This window comes from Heterodontus francisci, chromosome 26 (assembly GCF_036365525.1).
Source record: "Heterodontus francisci isolate sHetFra1 chromosome 26, sHetFra1.hap1, whole genome shotgun sequence".
NCBI classification, from domain to species: domain Eukaryota; kingdom Metazoa; phylum Chordata; class Chondrichthyes; order Heterodontiformes; family Heterodontidae; genus Heterodontus; species Heterodontus francisci.
In genome coordinates this window covers 66,653,942-66,670,900 of record NC_090396.1, presented here as the reverse complement: position 1 = coordinate 66,670,900, position 16,959 = coordinate 66,653,942, and the positions used below count along the sequence as shown (strand labels likewise).

At 42.3% G+C, this 16,959-nt stretch overlaps 2 protein-coding genes across 9 annotated transcripts in view; one reads left to right on the top strand and one right to left on the bottom strand.

Annotated features, from left to right (window-relative positions):
• The window catches only part of polg2 (polymerase (DNA directed), gamma 2, accessory subunit), an 88,834-nt gene that overhangs the window by 53,737 nt on the left and 18,138 nt on the right, over positions 1-16,959 (top strand). The window lies entirely within an intron of this gene.
• Positions 12,732-16,959, bottom strand: part of LOC137384427 (platelet endothelial cell adhesion molecule-like) — a 73,034-nt gene continuing 68,806 nt past the window's right edge. For all 5 annotated transcript variants that reach the window (XM_068058454.1, XM_068058455.1, XM_068058457.1 and 2 more), the window contains 2 exons: positions 14,974-15,002; positions 12,732-13,342 (listed from right to left, as the gene is read on the bottom strand). In XM_068058454.1, coding sequence (XP_067914555.1) covers positions 13,211-13,342; positions 14,974-15,002 — 161 coding nt within the window. In that variant the 3' untranslated portion in view covers positions 12,732-13,210. The remainder of the gene's footprint in view (positions 13,343-14,973; positions 15,003-16,959) is intronic.

Genomic DNA, 16,959 nt, shown 5'->3' with positions numbered 1-16,959 from the left:
TTATTGACATTTTGGTCATTGGCCACCAGCCATTAACTGTTCCATAAATCATCAGAGCACCTGTCTAATTTGGTACTGTTGACAACTCCGAGCACACTGGAATCTTCGTGGTGCCATTTGGCATTCTGACAAGGACTTCTCTGTTTGAAAAATATACTGCTTGGACGAAAGTCTGCTCTCTTTGCTGTGAAATGAGTTTGGACAGGTTGAAGTCACTGGCTGAGGATTTGTGCTGAGTAATTATTTGATCAGACAGTTAAAGCACTGCCCAGAAGTTTGCACAGTTTTACTCTAAATTGACAACAAAGAAGCCAGAAGGATAACTGATATGGAAATAGAGAAATTGACATTTGGGTGCAATGGAGAGGGGTGGGCTGCACTTTTGAAGTAGATTTTACAGCACGTTACAGAGGCATAGTAGAGGGAGCTTTGCAGCATATCTGGCTTTTCTACATTTGACTTTGGAGTGCTTGATGCTGACAGGTAACGAAAATTCACCCAAAAAACTTTTAAAATTATTCATAGCTAGTATTGGAGTAATGCTGTTTGTCAATGAGGAGGATCTAAGCTTTAGGTTACTTAAATGGATTTTAGGAAAGCTATGAGGGGTGCAGATAGTGGAAGGGATTTGTCCTCTGTTGCATCCTTTCAGCTATTAATCAAACTTGACTGCATATTGCTGTCCTTCACTAGACAGGTATAGAATCCAAATCTTGGACTCCCAAACTATCAATTCCTTTTCATACTGACAACTGATGTGTTTCACGGACCATGGTAGTTTCAGAATGATTCCCCCTTTTTCAGCTACCTCGCTTTCAAAATTGAAGGAATGCTCCCCTAGCAGAAAATGCCCCATTTGATCTGTACAAATCTGGCTTGGTTTAGTGGCTTTCAAATGTCAGTTGTTTTGGTATTTCCTTTGAAGTTTGCTCAAATCAGTGAACCTAACTTTGACATTTCTGAAATGTCATAGTTAATTGTGATTTAACAAAAATGTGCACCTGTAAATGAGTGTCAAAATACTTCCCTTAATAAAATTGCCACATGAGCAAATCTATTTTAAAATGAAAACCAAGTATCATTTGAGAGTTGTTGTTGGAAAAATGTGCCTAAACTTTTTTTTTTATGTACTCTTGGCAAATAAATCTGACAATAGTATTCCTTCCTCCTCCCATGAATCCCTACCAAGTTCCCTGTTATCAGCCAGTTCATTTATGGGAGTTGTAGGTTAAGCAGAGGTGAAGGCTGTCAGTAGTGGTAGAAAAATTCCGATCAACTCCCGTTCTGGCACATTGTTGCAATTATCAGGCTAAACTAGATATTATTACCATGCTCAACACCATGACCGTTCCAACAAGGAAGACCTTGCTGTCAGCTGTGGCTCAGTAGTAGCACTCTCGCCTTGAAGTCAGAGGTTTGAGTCCTTCGCCAGAGACTTGAGTATATTATCTAGGCTGACACTTGTGCAGTAGTGAGGGAGTGCAGCACTGTCTGAGGTGTTGTCTTTTGGATGAAATATTAAACAGAGATAATGTCTGCCCTCTTGTTGGTGGAAAGGGTCCCAAGACACTATTCAAAGAGAGGGTAGTTCTCCACCAACCCCGCCTTGTGTTCTGGCCAATATTTTCCCTTCAACCAACACCGCTAAATCCGATTATCTAGTCATTATCCTATTGCTTTTGGTGGAAACTTGCTACACTTCTAAATTAAAAACAAAGTGCTGGAAATACTCAGCAGGTCTGGTAGCACCTGTGGAGAGAGAAGCAGAGTTAATGTTTCAGGTCTGTGACCTTATATCAGAACTGACAAAGGTTAGAAATGTAATAGGTTTTAAGCAAGTGAAGGGGGTAGGGGGAAAGATTAACTGACAAGGAGGTTATGGGGCAAAGGCAAAGGGAGTGTGCTAATGGTGTGGTGAAAGACAAAGCATTAGTGTAGAGAGAGCGTTAATGACGACAGAATAGCTCTGTCCAAAAGCACAAACATGAAAAACCAAGTTGAAGGTAGGCACATGGGTACAAAAAATGATAAAATAATAACATAAAAGGGCCAGTCAGGCTCTGAAATTATTGAACTCAATGTTCAGTCTGGAACTGACAGATAAAGGAATGGCAGGTGCTGTTCCTTGAGCTTGCGTTGATGTTCACTGGAACACTGTAGCAGGTCAAGGACAGAAATGTGGACAAGAGAGCAGGGGGGTGTGTTGAAATGGCAAGCAACCGGAAGCTCGGGATCATGCTTGTGGACTGAGGGGAAGTGTTCTGCAATGCGGTCACCCAGTCTGCGTTTGGTCTCCCCAGTGTAGAGGCAACTGCATTGTAAGCAGCAAATGTCTTTCCCTCTCCCCTATCCCTACCCCTCCCTGTCACCTTCAACCTCCCTCATTTTCTCATCTACCTCCCTTTTCCCCTCCTCTACATTGGTTCCTTATTCAATTGTCAGCTGTGGCTTAGTTGATTGTACTCTCATCTCTGCGTCACAAGGTTCCGGTTTCAAGTCCCACTCCAGGTAAAAGGTTCCATGGTACTATTCTGAAGCACAACAGGGGAGTTATCCCTGGTGTTCTAGCCAATGTTTAACCCTGAATCACATCACAAAAAAACAGATTATCTGGTCATTATCACATTGCTGTTTATGGGAGTTTGCTGTGCGCAAGCTGACAGTTGTGTTTCCTGCACTACAACAGTAACTAAACTTCAAAAAGTACTTTGTTGGCAGTAAAGCAGTTTGATACATCCGGTAGTCATGAAAGGCATTATATAACTGCAAGATTTTCTTTTCTTTAACCATGATTAACTTGAGAAATTGAAATTGACGTCGATAACTGTGTGCAATGTCATAGGAGACAGTGCTGTATCTCTAAATAAATAAATATCACAGCATTGTAAATGGCTCAAATGTTTGTTTTTTTAACATATCTATAATTATAATGAATTGATGTGACAGAATCTTGCCCCTTTCATCTGTTATAGAGTGAAGTTTTTTTAAATTACGAATATAAATACCAATCACCTTTGTTACTTTCTCAGAGTCAGAGAGAGATACAGCACTGAAACAGGCCCTTCGGCCCACCGAGTCTGTGCCGACCATCAACCACCCAGTTATACTAATCCTACATCAATCCCATATTCCCTACCACATTCCCACCTTCCCTCAATTCTCCGACCACCTACCTACACTAGGCAATTTACAATGGCCAATTTACCTATCAACCTGCAAGCCTTTGGCTGTGGGAGGAAACCGGAGCACCCAGTGGTCACAGGGAGAACTTGCAAACACCACACAGGCAGTACCCAAAACCGAACCCGGGTCGCTGGCGCTGTGAGGCTGCGGTGCTAACCACTGCGCCACTGTGCCGCCCTACTCCTCCTAGGGTATGGTTCCACGGGTACATTCTTCAAGTGTGACGCTGCATAATGATTTCTGGCACGTTATTCTATCGTATGCAGCATTATAGGCAAGCCCGATATTCACACATATGCATTTTCCAGTAGGGTGCATGAGAAAGCAATCAGGATTAGGAATTAAAGTCAGAGAGCCATATTTGGCACAGGAGATGGCCATTCAGCTCAGAGTCCATGCCAGCTCCCCACGGAGCAGTCCAGTCAGTCCCATTCCCCTAGTCAATTGCCTAGCCCTGCAAGTTTATTTCCTTCAAGTGCCCATCCAATTTCCTTTTGAAATCATTGATTGTTTCCACTTCCACCACCCTCGTGGGCAGCGAGTTCCAGGTCATTACCACTCGCTGTGTAAAAAAGTTCTTCCTCACATTTCCCCTGCATCTCTCGCCCAAAACCTCCAATCTGTGTCTCCTAGTCCTTGTACCATCAATTTACAGTTTTTCCTTGTCTACCTTATCTAAGCCTGTCATAATCTTGTACACCTCTATCAAATCTCCCCCAAATCTGCTTTGTTCCAAGGAGAACACCAGCTTTTCCAACCTAACCTTGCAACTAAAATCCCTATCCCTGGAACCATTCTGGTAAATCGCCTCTGTACTCTCTCAAGGAGCCTCACACCTTTTCTAAAGTGTGGTGACCTCCTTTTTCCTCAACTGAGGATTCCCCCCCACTGTTGTTGACAGGGCCCTCAACCGTGTCCGGCCCATTTCCCGTACCTCTGCCCTCAACCCTTCTCCACCCTCCCAGAACCGTGACAGGATTCCCCTTGTCCTCACTTTCCACCCCGTCAGCCTCCATATCCAAAGGATCATCCTCCACCATTTCTGCCACCTCCAGCGTGATGCCACTACCAAACGCATCTTCCCCTCCCTTCCCCTGTCAGCATTCCGAAGGGATCGTTCCCTCCGCGACACCCTGGTCCACTCCTCCATTACCCCCACCACCTCGTCCCTGTCCCATGGCACCTTCCCCTGCAATCGCAGGAGGTGTAATACCTGCCCATTTACCTCCTCTCTCCTCACTATCCCAGGCCCCAAACACTCCTTTCAGGTGAAGCAGCGATTTACTTGTACTTCTTTCAATGTAGTATACTGTATTCGCTGCTCACAATGTGGTCTCCTCTACATTGGGGAGACCAAGCGCAGACTGGGTGACCGCTTTGCGGAACACCTCCGCTCAGTCCGCAAGCAGGGCCCTGAGCTTCCGGTTGCTTGCCATTTCAACACTCCCCCCTGTTCTCATGCTCACATCTCTGTCCTGGGATTGCTGCAGTGTTCCAGTGACATTCAACGCAAGCTCGAGGAACAGCATTTCATCTACCGATTAGGCACACTACAGCCTGTCGGACTGAACATTGAGTTCAATAATTTCAGAGCAAGACAGCCCCCCATTTTACTTTCATTTTTAGTTGTTTTTTCTTTTTTCTTCTTTTTTTCTTTTTTACAACCCTTTTTTTTGCATTTATTTCATTTCATCTTAGTTTGTTCAGTTTGCTTACCCACTGTTTTTTTTTTCATGTTTGCACTTGCTGCTGTTCAATATTCAGTCCGTTGACACCTTTTCTGTACTAATTTTATTTCAGATTTCCAGCATCCGCAGTATTTTGCTTTTATCTATAAATGTGTTATCCATGAAGCTCTCAACCTTATGGATGCGCTGCAGTGATGCCAGCTGCTGCTTAAGTTCCAAAACCCAGAGCTCAAGCTGCTGCAACTGACAACACTTCCTGCACATATGGTTATCCAGGATATGAGAAGCATTCTGGATTTCCCACAAAGCACAGGATGTGCACTCTAGAGGTTGAAGCAGCCCTGCCATTCCTTTATCTGTTAGTTAATAACCTTGCTACTGCTAATAAACCTTTATCAGTATGACTAAACCTTACTAATGCAAATAAACCTTATTAATATTGAAAAACCCTACTAATATTTAATGCACCTTACTAGTGGTAATAAACATTATCTTAAAAAAACAAAGCTAAGACAAACCAGTTTATTCCCTAGTTTAGATGAGAGAAATGGGAAATACTCAGCAGCCAATCACCTCCCTACTTCACTGTGATGTCACACCTTGATTTTTCTTTCCAAACGCTGGCTCTGAACCTACAGACTGGCAGCAGCAGCAGCTAGCCCCGCTCTGTTTCCACTGCTTTCAAAACACTCTCTTACTCTGTCTCTGTCTCTCCGTCTGTCTGTGTCTCTCTCTCTGTCTCCTGGCCTGTTTATGCCCCACTCTGCTCCCACTGTTCCCCATCGCAGTCGGAGTTTATTTGGGGAGTGCAGCCAGAGCCAAGGCCATGACAATCACAGCCGGCTCAGCTGCACGGGGGGTACAAAGAAGACTGGAAGAGTGATAGTGATAGGAGTTCAATAGCCAGGGAAACAGACAGGCGTTTCTGTGGCCGCAGACGTGAATCCAGAATGGTGTGTTGCCTCCCTGGTGCCAGGGTCAAGGATGTCACTGAACTGCTGCAGAGCATCCTGAGGGGGGAGGGTGAACGGCCAGCAATTATGGTCCACATTGGTACCAATGACATAGGTAGGAAGAGGGATGTGGACCTCAGAAAGAGTTTACTGAGCTAGGTAAGAAATTAGCAAGTGGGAGCTCAAAAGTAGTAATCTCCAGATTACTCCCAGTACCATGTTCAAGTGAGTATAGCAGTAGGAGGATAGTGCAGATGAATGCATGGCTGGAAAGATGGTTCACGAGGGAGGGCTTTAGATTCCTGGGACACTGGGACCAGTTCTGGAGAAGGTGGGACCTGTACAGGCGACACCATGGTCCACCCCTCCATTACCCCCGACACCTCATTCCCTTCCCACAGCACCTTCCCATGCAATCGCAGGTGGTGTAATACCTGCTCTTTTACCTCCTCTGTCCTCACTATCCAAGGCCCCAAGCACTCCTTTCAGGTGAAGCAGCGATTTACTTGTACTTCTTTCAATTTAGTGTACTGTATTCGCTGCTCTACATTGGGGAGACCAAATGCATGGGTAACCGTTTTGCAGAACACCTCCGCTCAGTGCGGAAACATGACCCCGAGCTTTCTGTCGCTTGCCATTTCAACATGTCGCCCTGCTCTTATGCCCACATTTCTGTCCTGGGTTTGCTGCAGTGTTCCAGTGAACATCAATGCAAGCTCGAGAAACAGCACCTCATTTGCCGACTAGGCACGGTACAGCCTGCTGGACTGAACATCGGGTTCAATAATTTCAGAGCCCTTTTTTATTATTTTATTTTAGTTTGTTTCATCGTTTTTTTATTAACCATGTGCCTGCCCACTGTTTTTTTCATGTTTTTGCTTTTGGCTAGGCCTGTTCATTATTCTGTCATTTAACACCCTCTCTGCACTAATTCTTTGTCTTCCACCACACCATTAACACATTCTTTGCCTTTGCCCCATGACCTCCTTGTCAGTTAATCTTTCTGACCCTCTATCCTATCAACACCTTCCCTTTTGTTCTCCTTCCCCCACCCTGCTTTATTTGCTTAAAATCTATTACATTTCCAACTTTTGCCAGTTCTGATGAAAGATCACTCACCTGAAATGTTAACTCTGCTTCTATCTCCACAGATGCTGCCGGACCTGCTGAGTGTTTCCAGCATTTTCTGTTTTATTTCAGATTTCCAACATTTTTTAGTAATTTGTTTTTGAAATATAAATACCAGGTAGATTGAAGTTGAAAGTAGGTTTACATTTTCTACTGTTGCTCCGGTACTAACTTTGGATAACTGCCAATTGGCGTGCATAACACCTTGTGCCATAGAATGATCAAATGCAAGGCAGTGTGGTTGAGGGGTGTCAGTTATCCTTCCATTAAATCAATCTAAGTTGCTCTGATGTATCTTCTAATAAATGGTTACAGGGTAGGAGAGAGAAAGCAGATTTCCTACTTGGTCTTTCAGACGAGGATGATTTGTGGCTTGTAGTTTTCTCGGAGAGGGAAATTTATTTTCTGCCCCCCCCCCCCACCCCGCACAACTGCCAACCACACAATATTTTATTTGTAATTCAATGAAGTCCGAAAAATTGTTTGTATAGTTTCTTCATGGCTTTTCCACTCAGTGCTGCTTCTCAAATATACCTGACCATCATACTAACTGACACTCAAGAACAAAGTCTTCTCATGTTTCAAGCTACGATCTTTAAATAGTACAAACTGACACTCATTTTTAAAAATACTGTTGGTAACAGCATAAACCTTTAACTCCCGCAATGTGATTTTCTCATCAATAGTACACAATTTTGTTCTCTGCCATCCTACCCAAAATCACGGCAGAGGTATTGGAAAAATGGAATGGTGTGGCTCCAACCTCAAATTTTCTTCCTGCGTCTGGACCCGGATTGCAGCAATCTTCAGGCAGAAATGCTGAGTGGATGATCCATCTCAGCCTCCTCCTGAAGTCCCCAGTAAAACAGGTGCCAGACTTCAGCCAATTCGAATCACTCCACGGGATATCAAGAAAAGGCTGAAGGCGCTGGATACTGCAAAGGCTACGGGCCCCGACAACATTCCGGTAATAGTACTGAAGATTTGTGCTCTAGAACATGCCCCACCCCTTGCCAAGTTGTTCCAGTACAGCTACAATACTGGCATCTATGCAGCAATGTGGAAAATTGCCCAGGTACGTGCAAAAGCAGGACAAATCCAACATGGCCAATTACTGCACCATCAGTCTACTCTCGATCGTCAGTAAAGTGATGGAAGGGGTCATCAACAGTGCTATCAAGTGGCACTTGTTTAGCAATAACCTGCTCACTGATGTTCCATTTGGGTTCCGCCAGGATCACTCAGTTCCTGACCTCATTACAACCTTGGTTCAAACATGGACAAAAGAGCTGAACTTGAGGTGAGATGAGAGTGACTGCCCTCGACATCAAGGCAGCATTTGACCGAGTATGGCATCAAGGAGCCCTAGCAAAACTGGAGTCAATGGGAATCAACGGGACAACTCTCTGCTGGTTGGAGTTATACCTAGCAGAAAGGAAGATGGTTGTGGTTGTTGGGGGTCAACCATCTCAGCCTGAGGACTTCACTGCAAGAGTTCCTCAGAGTAGTGTCCTAGGCCCAACCATCTTCAGCTGCTTCATCAATGACCTTGCTCCAATCATAAGGACAGAAGTGGGGATGTTCACTGATGATTGCACAATGTTCTGCACCGTTCATGAAGACTCAGATACTGAAGCAGTCCAAGTCCAATGCAGCAAGATCTGGACAATATTCAGGTTTGGGCTGGTAAGTAGCAAGTAACATTTGTGGCACACGAGTGCCAGGCAATGACCATCTCCAACAAGAGAGAATCTAACCATTGCCCATTGACATTCAATGGCATTACAATCGCTGAATCCCCCACTATCAACATCCTGGGGGTTACCATTGACCAGAAACTGACCTGGAGTAGCCAAGTAAATACCATGGCTGCAGAAGCAGGTCAGAGGCTAGGAATCCTGCGGCGAGTAACTCACGTTCTGACTCCCCAAAGCCTAACCACCATCTATAAGGCACAAGTCAGGAGTCACTTGTTTGGACGAGTGCTGCTCCAACAACACTCAAGAAGCTCCACATCATCCAGGACAAAGCAGCCCACTTAATTGGCACCCCATCCACAAACATTCACTCCCTCCACCACTGACGCCCAGTGACAGCAGTGTGTACCATCTACAAGATGCAGTGTAGCAACTCACCAAGGCTCCTTCAACAGCATCTTCCAAACCCACGACCTCTACCACCTAAAAGGACAAGGGCAGCAGATGCATGGCAATGCCACCACCTGCAAGTTCCCCTTCAAGCCACACACCATCCTGACTTGGAACCATATTGCCTTTCCTTCACTGCCTCTAGGTCAAAATCCTGAAACTCCCTTCCTCACACCACTGTGATTGTACCTACCCCAAATGGACTGCAGCAGTTCAAGAAGTCGGCTCACTACTACCTTCTCAAGGGCAATTAGGGATGGACAATAAATGCTGGCCTAGCCAGCAACGCCAAATCCCATGAATGAATAAAAACAACCCCGCCGCATATGAATTCTGATGGAGAAGGAACAAAACGCGCTCAACCTTCCTTTGTTCCTCTTTACACACACTTCCTCCTTACTGTGTTGTAATGAAGACTCATTTCATCATGGTGAAGGATGGCTCCGCCCTGAATCATTCTTTACCAGGATCTCAGTCTTGCCTCCCTAAGTCTTCCCTTTTTCTTACAGAGTAAGATTTTAAAACTGAAGTGATTTATTTTGCCACTAATTCTCAATTCACCCTATCTCCTCACCTCTCCCTAATTATTTCCACCTTGTTGATATGCTGTACCATGGCCCTTTGTCCATCACCCCATCAAGTTCTCAGAATGATGAGAAGAACATTGCCCAAGAGTTGAAGAATTAAAGTCAGTTGGAATTTGTGGAGTTGAAATGTTCAGGATGTAGCTCGTGTTGTTAAAGGACTTAGATATAATAAAAGAGAATCAGTTGAAAAACTGCAGTCATCTGTATAGGAGCACAAAAGTTCAAATGAGTCCACCCTACATAGAGAATTCGTGATCAAAGTAACTACTTGGTCTGGTCTGTCTGGTATGATTATCAGAAAAGGTCAATGTCTGTGATTTAATAACCTGAAAATGCTACCTGACCTCATTCCTAGCAAAATACATGTCAGCAGGAAAATGTTAATCACTGTTTCATAAAAGGGAATCTTCCATGTCCCAGTTTTAAAAAACAGGTTTCTCTGTAACCTTTTGAGAAGCTATGAAATGCTAAAACTTATTTTTTCAAATAATTTTAACCATCTAATTGTTCATTTCTGTCTTGCAGAAAAATATTTTAAAAAAATTGTTTAAACACCAATTGCAATATTGAAACCAGCTATTGAGGAGGTTCTCAGCCAGATAATGCAAAGAAATTTAATTTAAAAAAAACTTTCTGTAGTGCTGCAAGAATGTAACCTCTAGAGAACGTCAGCTAATTAGTTTAATTAAGTGTTAAAACAATCCTCATCCCTCTCTGGAGACCAACACTGGTCTACTTCTGGGATTGCCATTGGGAGTGAGGATCCCATACATAAAACTCATGTAAGTAGGACTAACTGCTGCCCGAGTCTTTAATAAATGTATGTTTCTAAGGAGGCATCATTTAATTTGACAGGAAAACACTTTAACAGCTGCTTATCTATATCTGGGTATTTAAAATTGCATAACATTAGCAGAGTTTGAAGTATTCACTCAGATTATTTCAACATTTTTGCAAATTCAGTTTCCTCACATTGTCTTGGTTTCCCTTATAATATCTGTGCTCGGGGTTTAAACTGATTATCCACTAGCTTCCCCCAAAAAACAGAGCAATAATGAAAAACAAGATTGTTTGTGATATTTCACTCCTTAACCTTCTAAATTTAAGGGAATACAAGCCACTTGTATGCAACCTATTTTCAAAATTTAACCATTTAAGTCCTGGTCATTCTGGTATCCCTTTCAAGGCCAATATATCATTCCTGAAGTTTGTTGTCCAATGCTGAACACAATATTCCATTAAGGCTCTGTACAACTGAAGCATCACTTACTTACTTCCTAACATGAATATTCAGTGGTGGAGATGAGCTAAAAGATTAGAATGTTTAATTCCCCAAAGGCATTGACTTCAAAATTCCTTGTGTAGTAACCCTGGAGGTGCCACCAATCCTGACCACCTCCCAGAAAGAGTTTGCAGGGTTATTAGAGGCACATCATGTTTACAGGCAGGTACATCACCACTTCAGGTATATCTGGTGCCTGCCCGCTCATGATGGCCAGAAACTAGTGCCCGTAACAAGGGCAAGTTGCTCACTTACACTCAGTTTGGGTTCCGCCAGGGACACTCAGCTCCAGACCTCCTTACAGCCTTGGTCCAAACATGGACAAAAGAGCTGAACTTCAGAGGTAAGGTGAGAGTGACTGCCTATGGCATCAAGGAGCCCAAGCAAAACTGGAGTCAATGGGCAATAGGGCATAAACTCTCTGCTGGTTGGAGTCATACCTAGCACAAAGGAAGATGGTTGTGGTTGGTTGGAAGTCAATCATCTCAGTCCCATGTTACGACTAAGGCGGGAGGAGTGCACTGTTTATTCTAGTTCCACAGGTCACAACATATATTGAATTTTTTTTCAACTTACCGATACGATCAATCATATACTCTATTTTTATCCCAGAATAAAATACACCAACCAGGTTTCTAACCATCTCCCCTTGACGTTCAATGGCATTACCATTGCTGAATCCCCCACTATCAACCTCCTGGGGTCACCATTGACCAGAAACTGAACTGGACCAGCCACATAAATGCTGTGGCTACAAGAGCAGGTCGGAGGCTGGGAATTCTGCAGCGAGCAACTCACCTCCTGACTCCCCAATGCCCAATCTACAAGGCACAAGTCAGGAATGTGATGGAATACTCTCGACTTGCCGAACAAATAAAGAAAAGGTCCCCTTACCAACCCCAGACATGGTCCCCTTGACTCCCTGAACAAGGTCAGCAAATTTTTTTTTTCAAAATCCTGGTCTTTGGGCATCCATGCTGCACTGGTTGGGGGGCAGGCCCACATCTGCCCCATCTGGAGGCTGGTACAGCTCCACTCATCTGGCAAAATAGTTTATATTCTTATACCAGGTTCCACCAGAGCCTGAGGAATGGGAACACACATGCAGGGAGCTTCTGCCTCCTGGCTATCATTTGACTTCTAAGGCCAGACAGTGGTTCAGTCCATTTCATTGTATCCCGGAAACTTTCAGAAATGGTCAAGATCTGGTGCAATCAATTCTCTACCACTTTATGAGGGGTTCCATTGGTCTTGCATTGATGTGATAGCAGGAGACCAGCAGAATACTGGAAGAATTTTGGCCCTATTACCTTCATGTCTTGTATTTTGCCCTGGTTTCAGAGAACTGGAATTTGGACTATTTTTGTACTATTCATTTTCTATTTGGGAATTTTACATGAACAGGTGAAATGCTATTATCTATAATTTATCACAAAGGTTTATAAAGGATTGAAAATGCTGGTTGTTATTTAAAATGCCTTTGTTGTGGACTTCTGAGAGATCAGTGGTTGCAGGAGGGGGTACTGATGGTCCCAATGTATCCTTCCCTGTGGGGAAGAAACTGATCTCTAAATGCCTTAATGAGATTGGGAACCAATATAACGAAATGCAGGCATGAATTCATGCCCTACTGCTCTTTAGTTCAATATCCTGTACAAGTTATACAGCCCTATAAGCTCACTATCTTAAGTTGTTTTGTGACCCACTAGATATAAACCACACTTCAGTTTAAAAAAATACATTTTATTTATTTAATCATTAATTGAAATCAAAATTTTTAATGCATTTTTTATTTTCTTACATTCCATCATTTCACAGATGTGAAAACGGTCAAGCAATATGTGCTCAGACCTCCGCTTTCGAATTTCTCTTGAATGATGTGGTGTGTCATTTTTAAAAAATTATTTTCCACTGGCAAACTAGACTTGGTCCTTTCTCCCATCCGCAGTAGCACTGCTGATGCTCGTGACATAAAAATTGCAGGCTTGAACATGCATTGTAGAGCATCTTGCTCTAGGCTCTGTTTTCTCTATTTCTAAGCTGGGTTATTTTTTTCCTTGCGTATAAAGAATCAATTTTTAATCATCTTAAAATGTTGCTCTGCTAATTAATGCCAAATGAGAAGAATCGATGAATCAATTAACAAAGCAAGTAGCTATTTACAACTTATTAGTTTACTGGGTTCAGAATGAATTACATGTCCATTTAGTAAAATACAGTCATGAGTCTAAACTTCTGACTTTTATGGGACCTCTTGTGGTAACTTATTCAAAGCAATACAGGCATATAATGTAGATACTTGTGATTGCGGCATATTGTTATTCTGCGGAGCTGCTAAATCAAGTTGAGTATATAAAACTCCATCATTTTCATCCTGTTAATAGAAAACATCAGTCAGAACTATTACTGTTCTGTTCCATTTATACTTTGTCATTGTAATGAATAAATGCAGACTTGGTGAACAATTCTGTTTAGAACAAAAACCATCTGCCCTAAATTCTAGCTTTTCTAAAAGCTTCCTGTGTCAATCACCTAGCTGTTTCATCAATCAAAAAGCATGGCGGATGTGAAGAACTACGCTTTAACCATTAGTGAAATGGACTGCCTTCCTAGACCATGATCATACGTTTTGAAAACAGGAGGAGGAGGCAAGTCAGAATTGGGTTCCAGAGGACAGGATCATCATGCCTGAATGACAAGATGTCCATTGTGGAGTGGAAAAAAAGGGGGACAAGATGAAACCCAGTGTTACAGGACCATAAGGTGCAAGTTGAGAAATAAGATAGAAGGTGATCCCTAAGGTAGGGTTGAATTAGGCCCAAGATGGATTTTTGAAAATGAGAGTTGAGAACTTAGAGGTCAGCCTGCTGGGACACAGGGAGCCAGTGGAGCTGGGAGAATATGAGATGATGAGTGCAGGTGAGGAGATGGGCAGAAGTATTTAAAGCTCAGTTGTGGCGGGTGGGTCAAAGCTTATGGAAGTAGTGAGGAAGGCTGTGAATTTGAATCTCAAGGTGATGAAAGCATGGAATAATGTTTTGACAGCAGAGAGGGAGGACTGGGGCAGTGGTGTGCTGTAAGGCAGAGGCAAAAGAATGATCTTGATAAAGGAGTGGATGAGAGTAAGTAGATGAGCTCAGGGTTTGCAATATGCCATGATTTTGCACTTCCTGATTTAAACCTCTAATTGCAGCTGATGGATTTAGCTGAGTCAAGACCAGAGGCATTCAAGTGTTAGTGGGAGCCAAAAAAGATGGCTTCAGTTTTGCCAACATTAACTTGCCTGGGCTTTGATGTCACAATAGGCAAGTTGAAGATCATAGGAACAAATTTTGGATTGATGAGGATGGCAGAGAAGTGGAGCTGTGTATTATATGAAAGATGATGGGGAATTATATAGGTGATGAAGGGATGGGATGAATATTTGGGGTACAAAGTAGGACACTTAGAAGGAAGTTGAGGATGAACCCCTAGGTTACACAAGACCCTGTTAAAATGAATATAATCTTCACTGTCTGTATTTTCTTTATCTATCCAGTTATTTCTTCACAAAATTGTACAAATGTTCATTTATTATAGTCAATGTTGCTTTATAAGCAAATGCAGCAGCCAATTTGCGCACAGAAAAGTCAAATAATGATCTGAAACACAACTTCAAACTAAACTGTGCGGGTAGAACAAGCACTCACACATTCAAAATAGTGAAAGACAATTTAGAACCGATGTCTGGAAATTCTTCACACAAGGGAGCAACATATGAATGGACTTCTTGGTAAATTAATGGAAAGAAAACCTTGGTATCATTTAAGAAAAAGGTGCGGGGTGGGCAATGGATGAATCAACTAAAATGGTACAAATGGCCTTTATCCTTATCTATCTGATTTTATAAGCCAGGAAATTGTGATCCTCTAATGAAAGAAGCTGTGAGAATTTGATTGGAATTTGTTAAGTACTCATATAATAATGTTACATACAGCAATTTATCAGCTATAAAGCATTACTTACAGAGGAGGAACTGATGTCAGCATTGGCAGCTGCAAGAACACAATTGAATAAACATAATTAAGTGCAAGTTAATTATAATTTACACAATTTAAACCTTAAACACGTATGCTCTTCCTGTATTCATCACTCCACTTCTAGACCACTGTCCCTGCCTTGGTGTTTTTCTGTTTGTCTTGCAGTTTTCCCTCTCTCTCTCACACACATTTCCTTGTTATGGTATCTGTTGGAGTTCTCCTTCCTACTGCCTCTTGGTGCGGGGGAAAGGAAGTTTGAAACCAGAGTAAGCAGGCAGTGTAACAGACCTAAGGCTGAAACTGGAAGGAGCATGAAAGTTAATTATTTCTGCTGTTCTCACTGTTTGGGAACTAGGGAAGCATTATTAATATCTAAGCCAGTGGAATAGCAGAGCTTCTTAACGAGGCAGATCATATCTAAAAGTTTTAAGCGGCACAGCTGCCTTCACAGTTACTTTTAGATGTTTATTGATATCTCTTGCTCTGGGTTTCCTGGTTCTGTTTGCAGGTCTACCTCAATGTATGCATGCTTGCAATCTTATAGCATCTTATCACTTCCTGAGGATGTCCCGAAGCATTTAACATACATTAAATTACTCTTTTCGTCTGAGGTGTGGTCTTTGCTGTACTTTTTACTTCTTGTCAGAAAAAATAATTAAACTAATCATCAAGCAGGAGTGGCAGTTTTAAGCAGGTTTGCTCAGTGTCAGGACCAGCAAACCAGCTGATTGCTAGAGCACAGAACATAGAAAAATAAAAATAAAAACTGAAAAACAGCAGGATCCACGTTTGGTAAATCAGCTGATCTGCCTGCTTGATAAGTGAACCCACGTAATAAAAACGTAAAGTGCTGGAAATACTCAGCAGGTCTGGCACCACCTGTGGAGAGAGAAACAGAGTTAACGTTTCAGGTCTGTGACCTTTCATCAGAACGTGAACCCATGTGGCGATTTGAAATTTGTACTCCACTCTGCAGTAATGTTCCACTGTTTCCAATAATTTAGTGACAGGCCTGGCACTGAGGCTGGGAGGGCAGTAGATGTTCTAAGCCCTGAGGGAGAGCAAAGGGAGGCCCACTGTGATGGCCTTGAATGAGATTTATTTGCACGACAAAAGGGGAGCTGTAGGAGTGATGTTCAGGAGCTGGGCTGACTTGGGGAAGTCTAAAATAGAGACTGAAGCTGGTATTGAGGTCAGGATATGATGGTTTTTTTTTCATTAAACATGATTTCTTGCTATGGTTGATTTTGTGATCTTTGTGACATTTCTGGTTTGCTGTTCACAAAAAACAGTTTTTGATAGAATTTCTTTTTGGTCAGGAAGCTTTTTTACCATGGGTAAGTTAACCAAATTACTACGAATGAGAAGTCCTAAATGTGTCATAGGACTGGGATTAAAATGAATCAAAGAGGTTACCACCTGTTTTATGTGGAAATGCCAGTCGCCCAAGTTGAGGCCCATGTGAAAATTGTGGCAAGTTTCTTTTTTCCATTTTCGTCTCATTACTCCCCCATTCATACTAAAAAATAGGGCACCAGTGGGGCAAACACTCCCTTGCTCTTTAGATCCCATTTATTATGAATTTCTCACTGTTGCTAGATGATGTATAGTAACAGTATTATAATAATTTAGGAATTTCTCACAAATAAATAAAACAATTTTGGATGATTGAATGATAGGGTTGACCTATCCAGGTGTATCATATGAACTACCCTGCAGTTTATTTAAAACTGAATTAGGAACCAATTCAAACTACTTGATAGTTTTATAGTACTTTGATAATTGTAATGTAGTTGGATAAACATTTCAGTGTAACATGAATAGTTGTATACATTGATGGAATTCCTACTTAATATAAAATACAATACAAATAAGCAGCTTTTTAAAAAAAAAAACAATTTTGCAGTAAATTCAGCAAGGAAGACAGGGTAATCTCGCTCCCAATACATCAGAAAACTGCATTAGTTGGGAA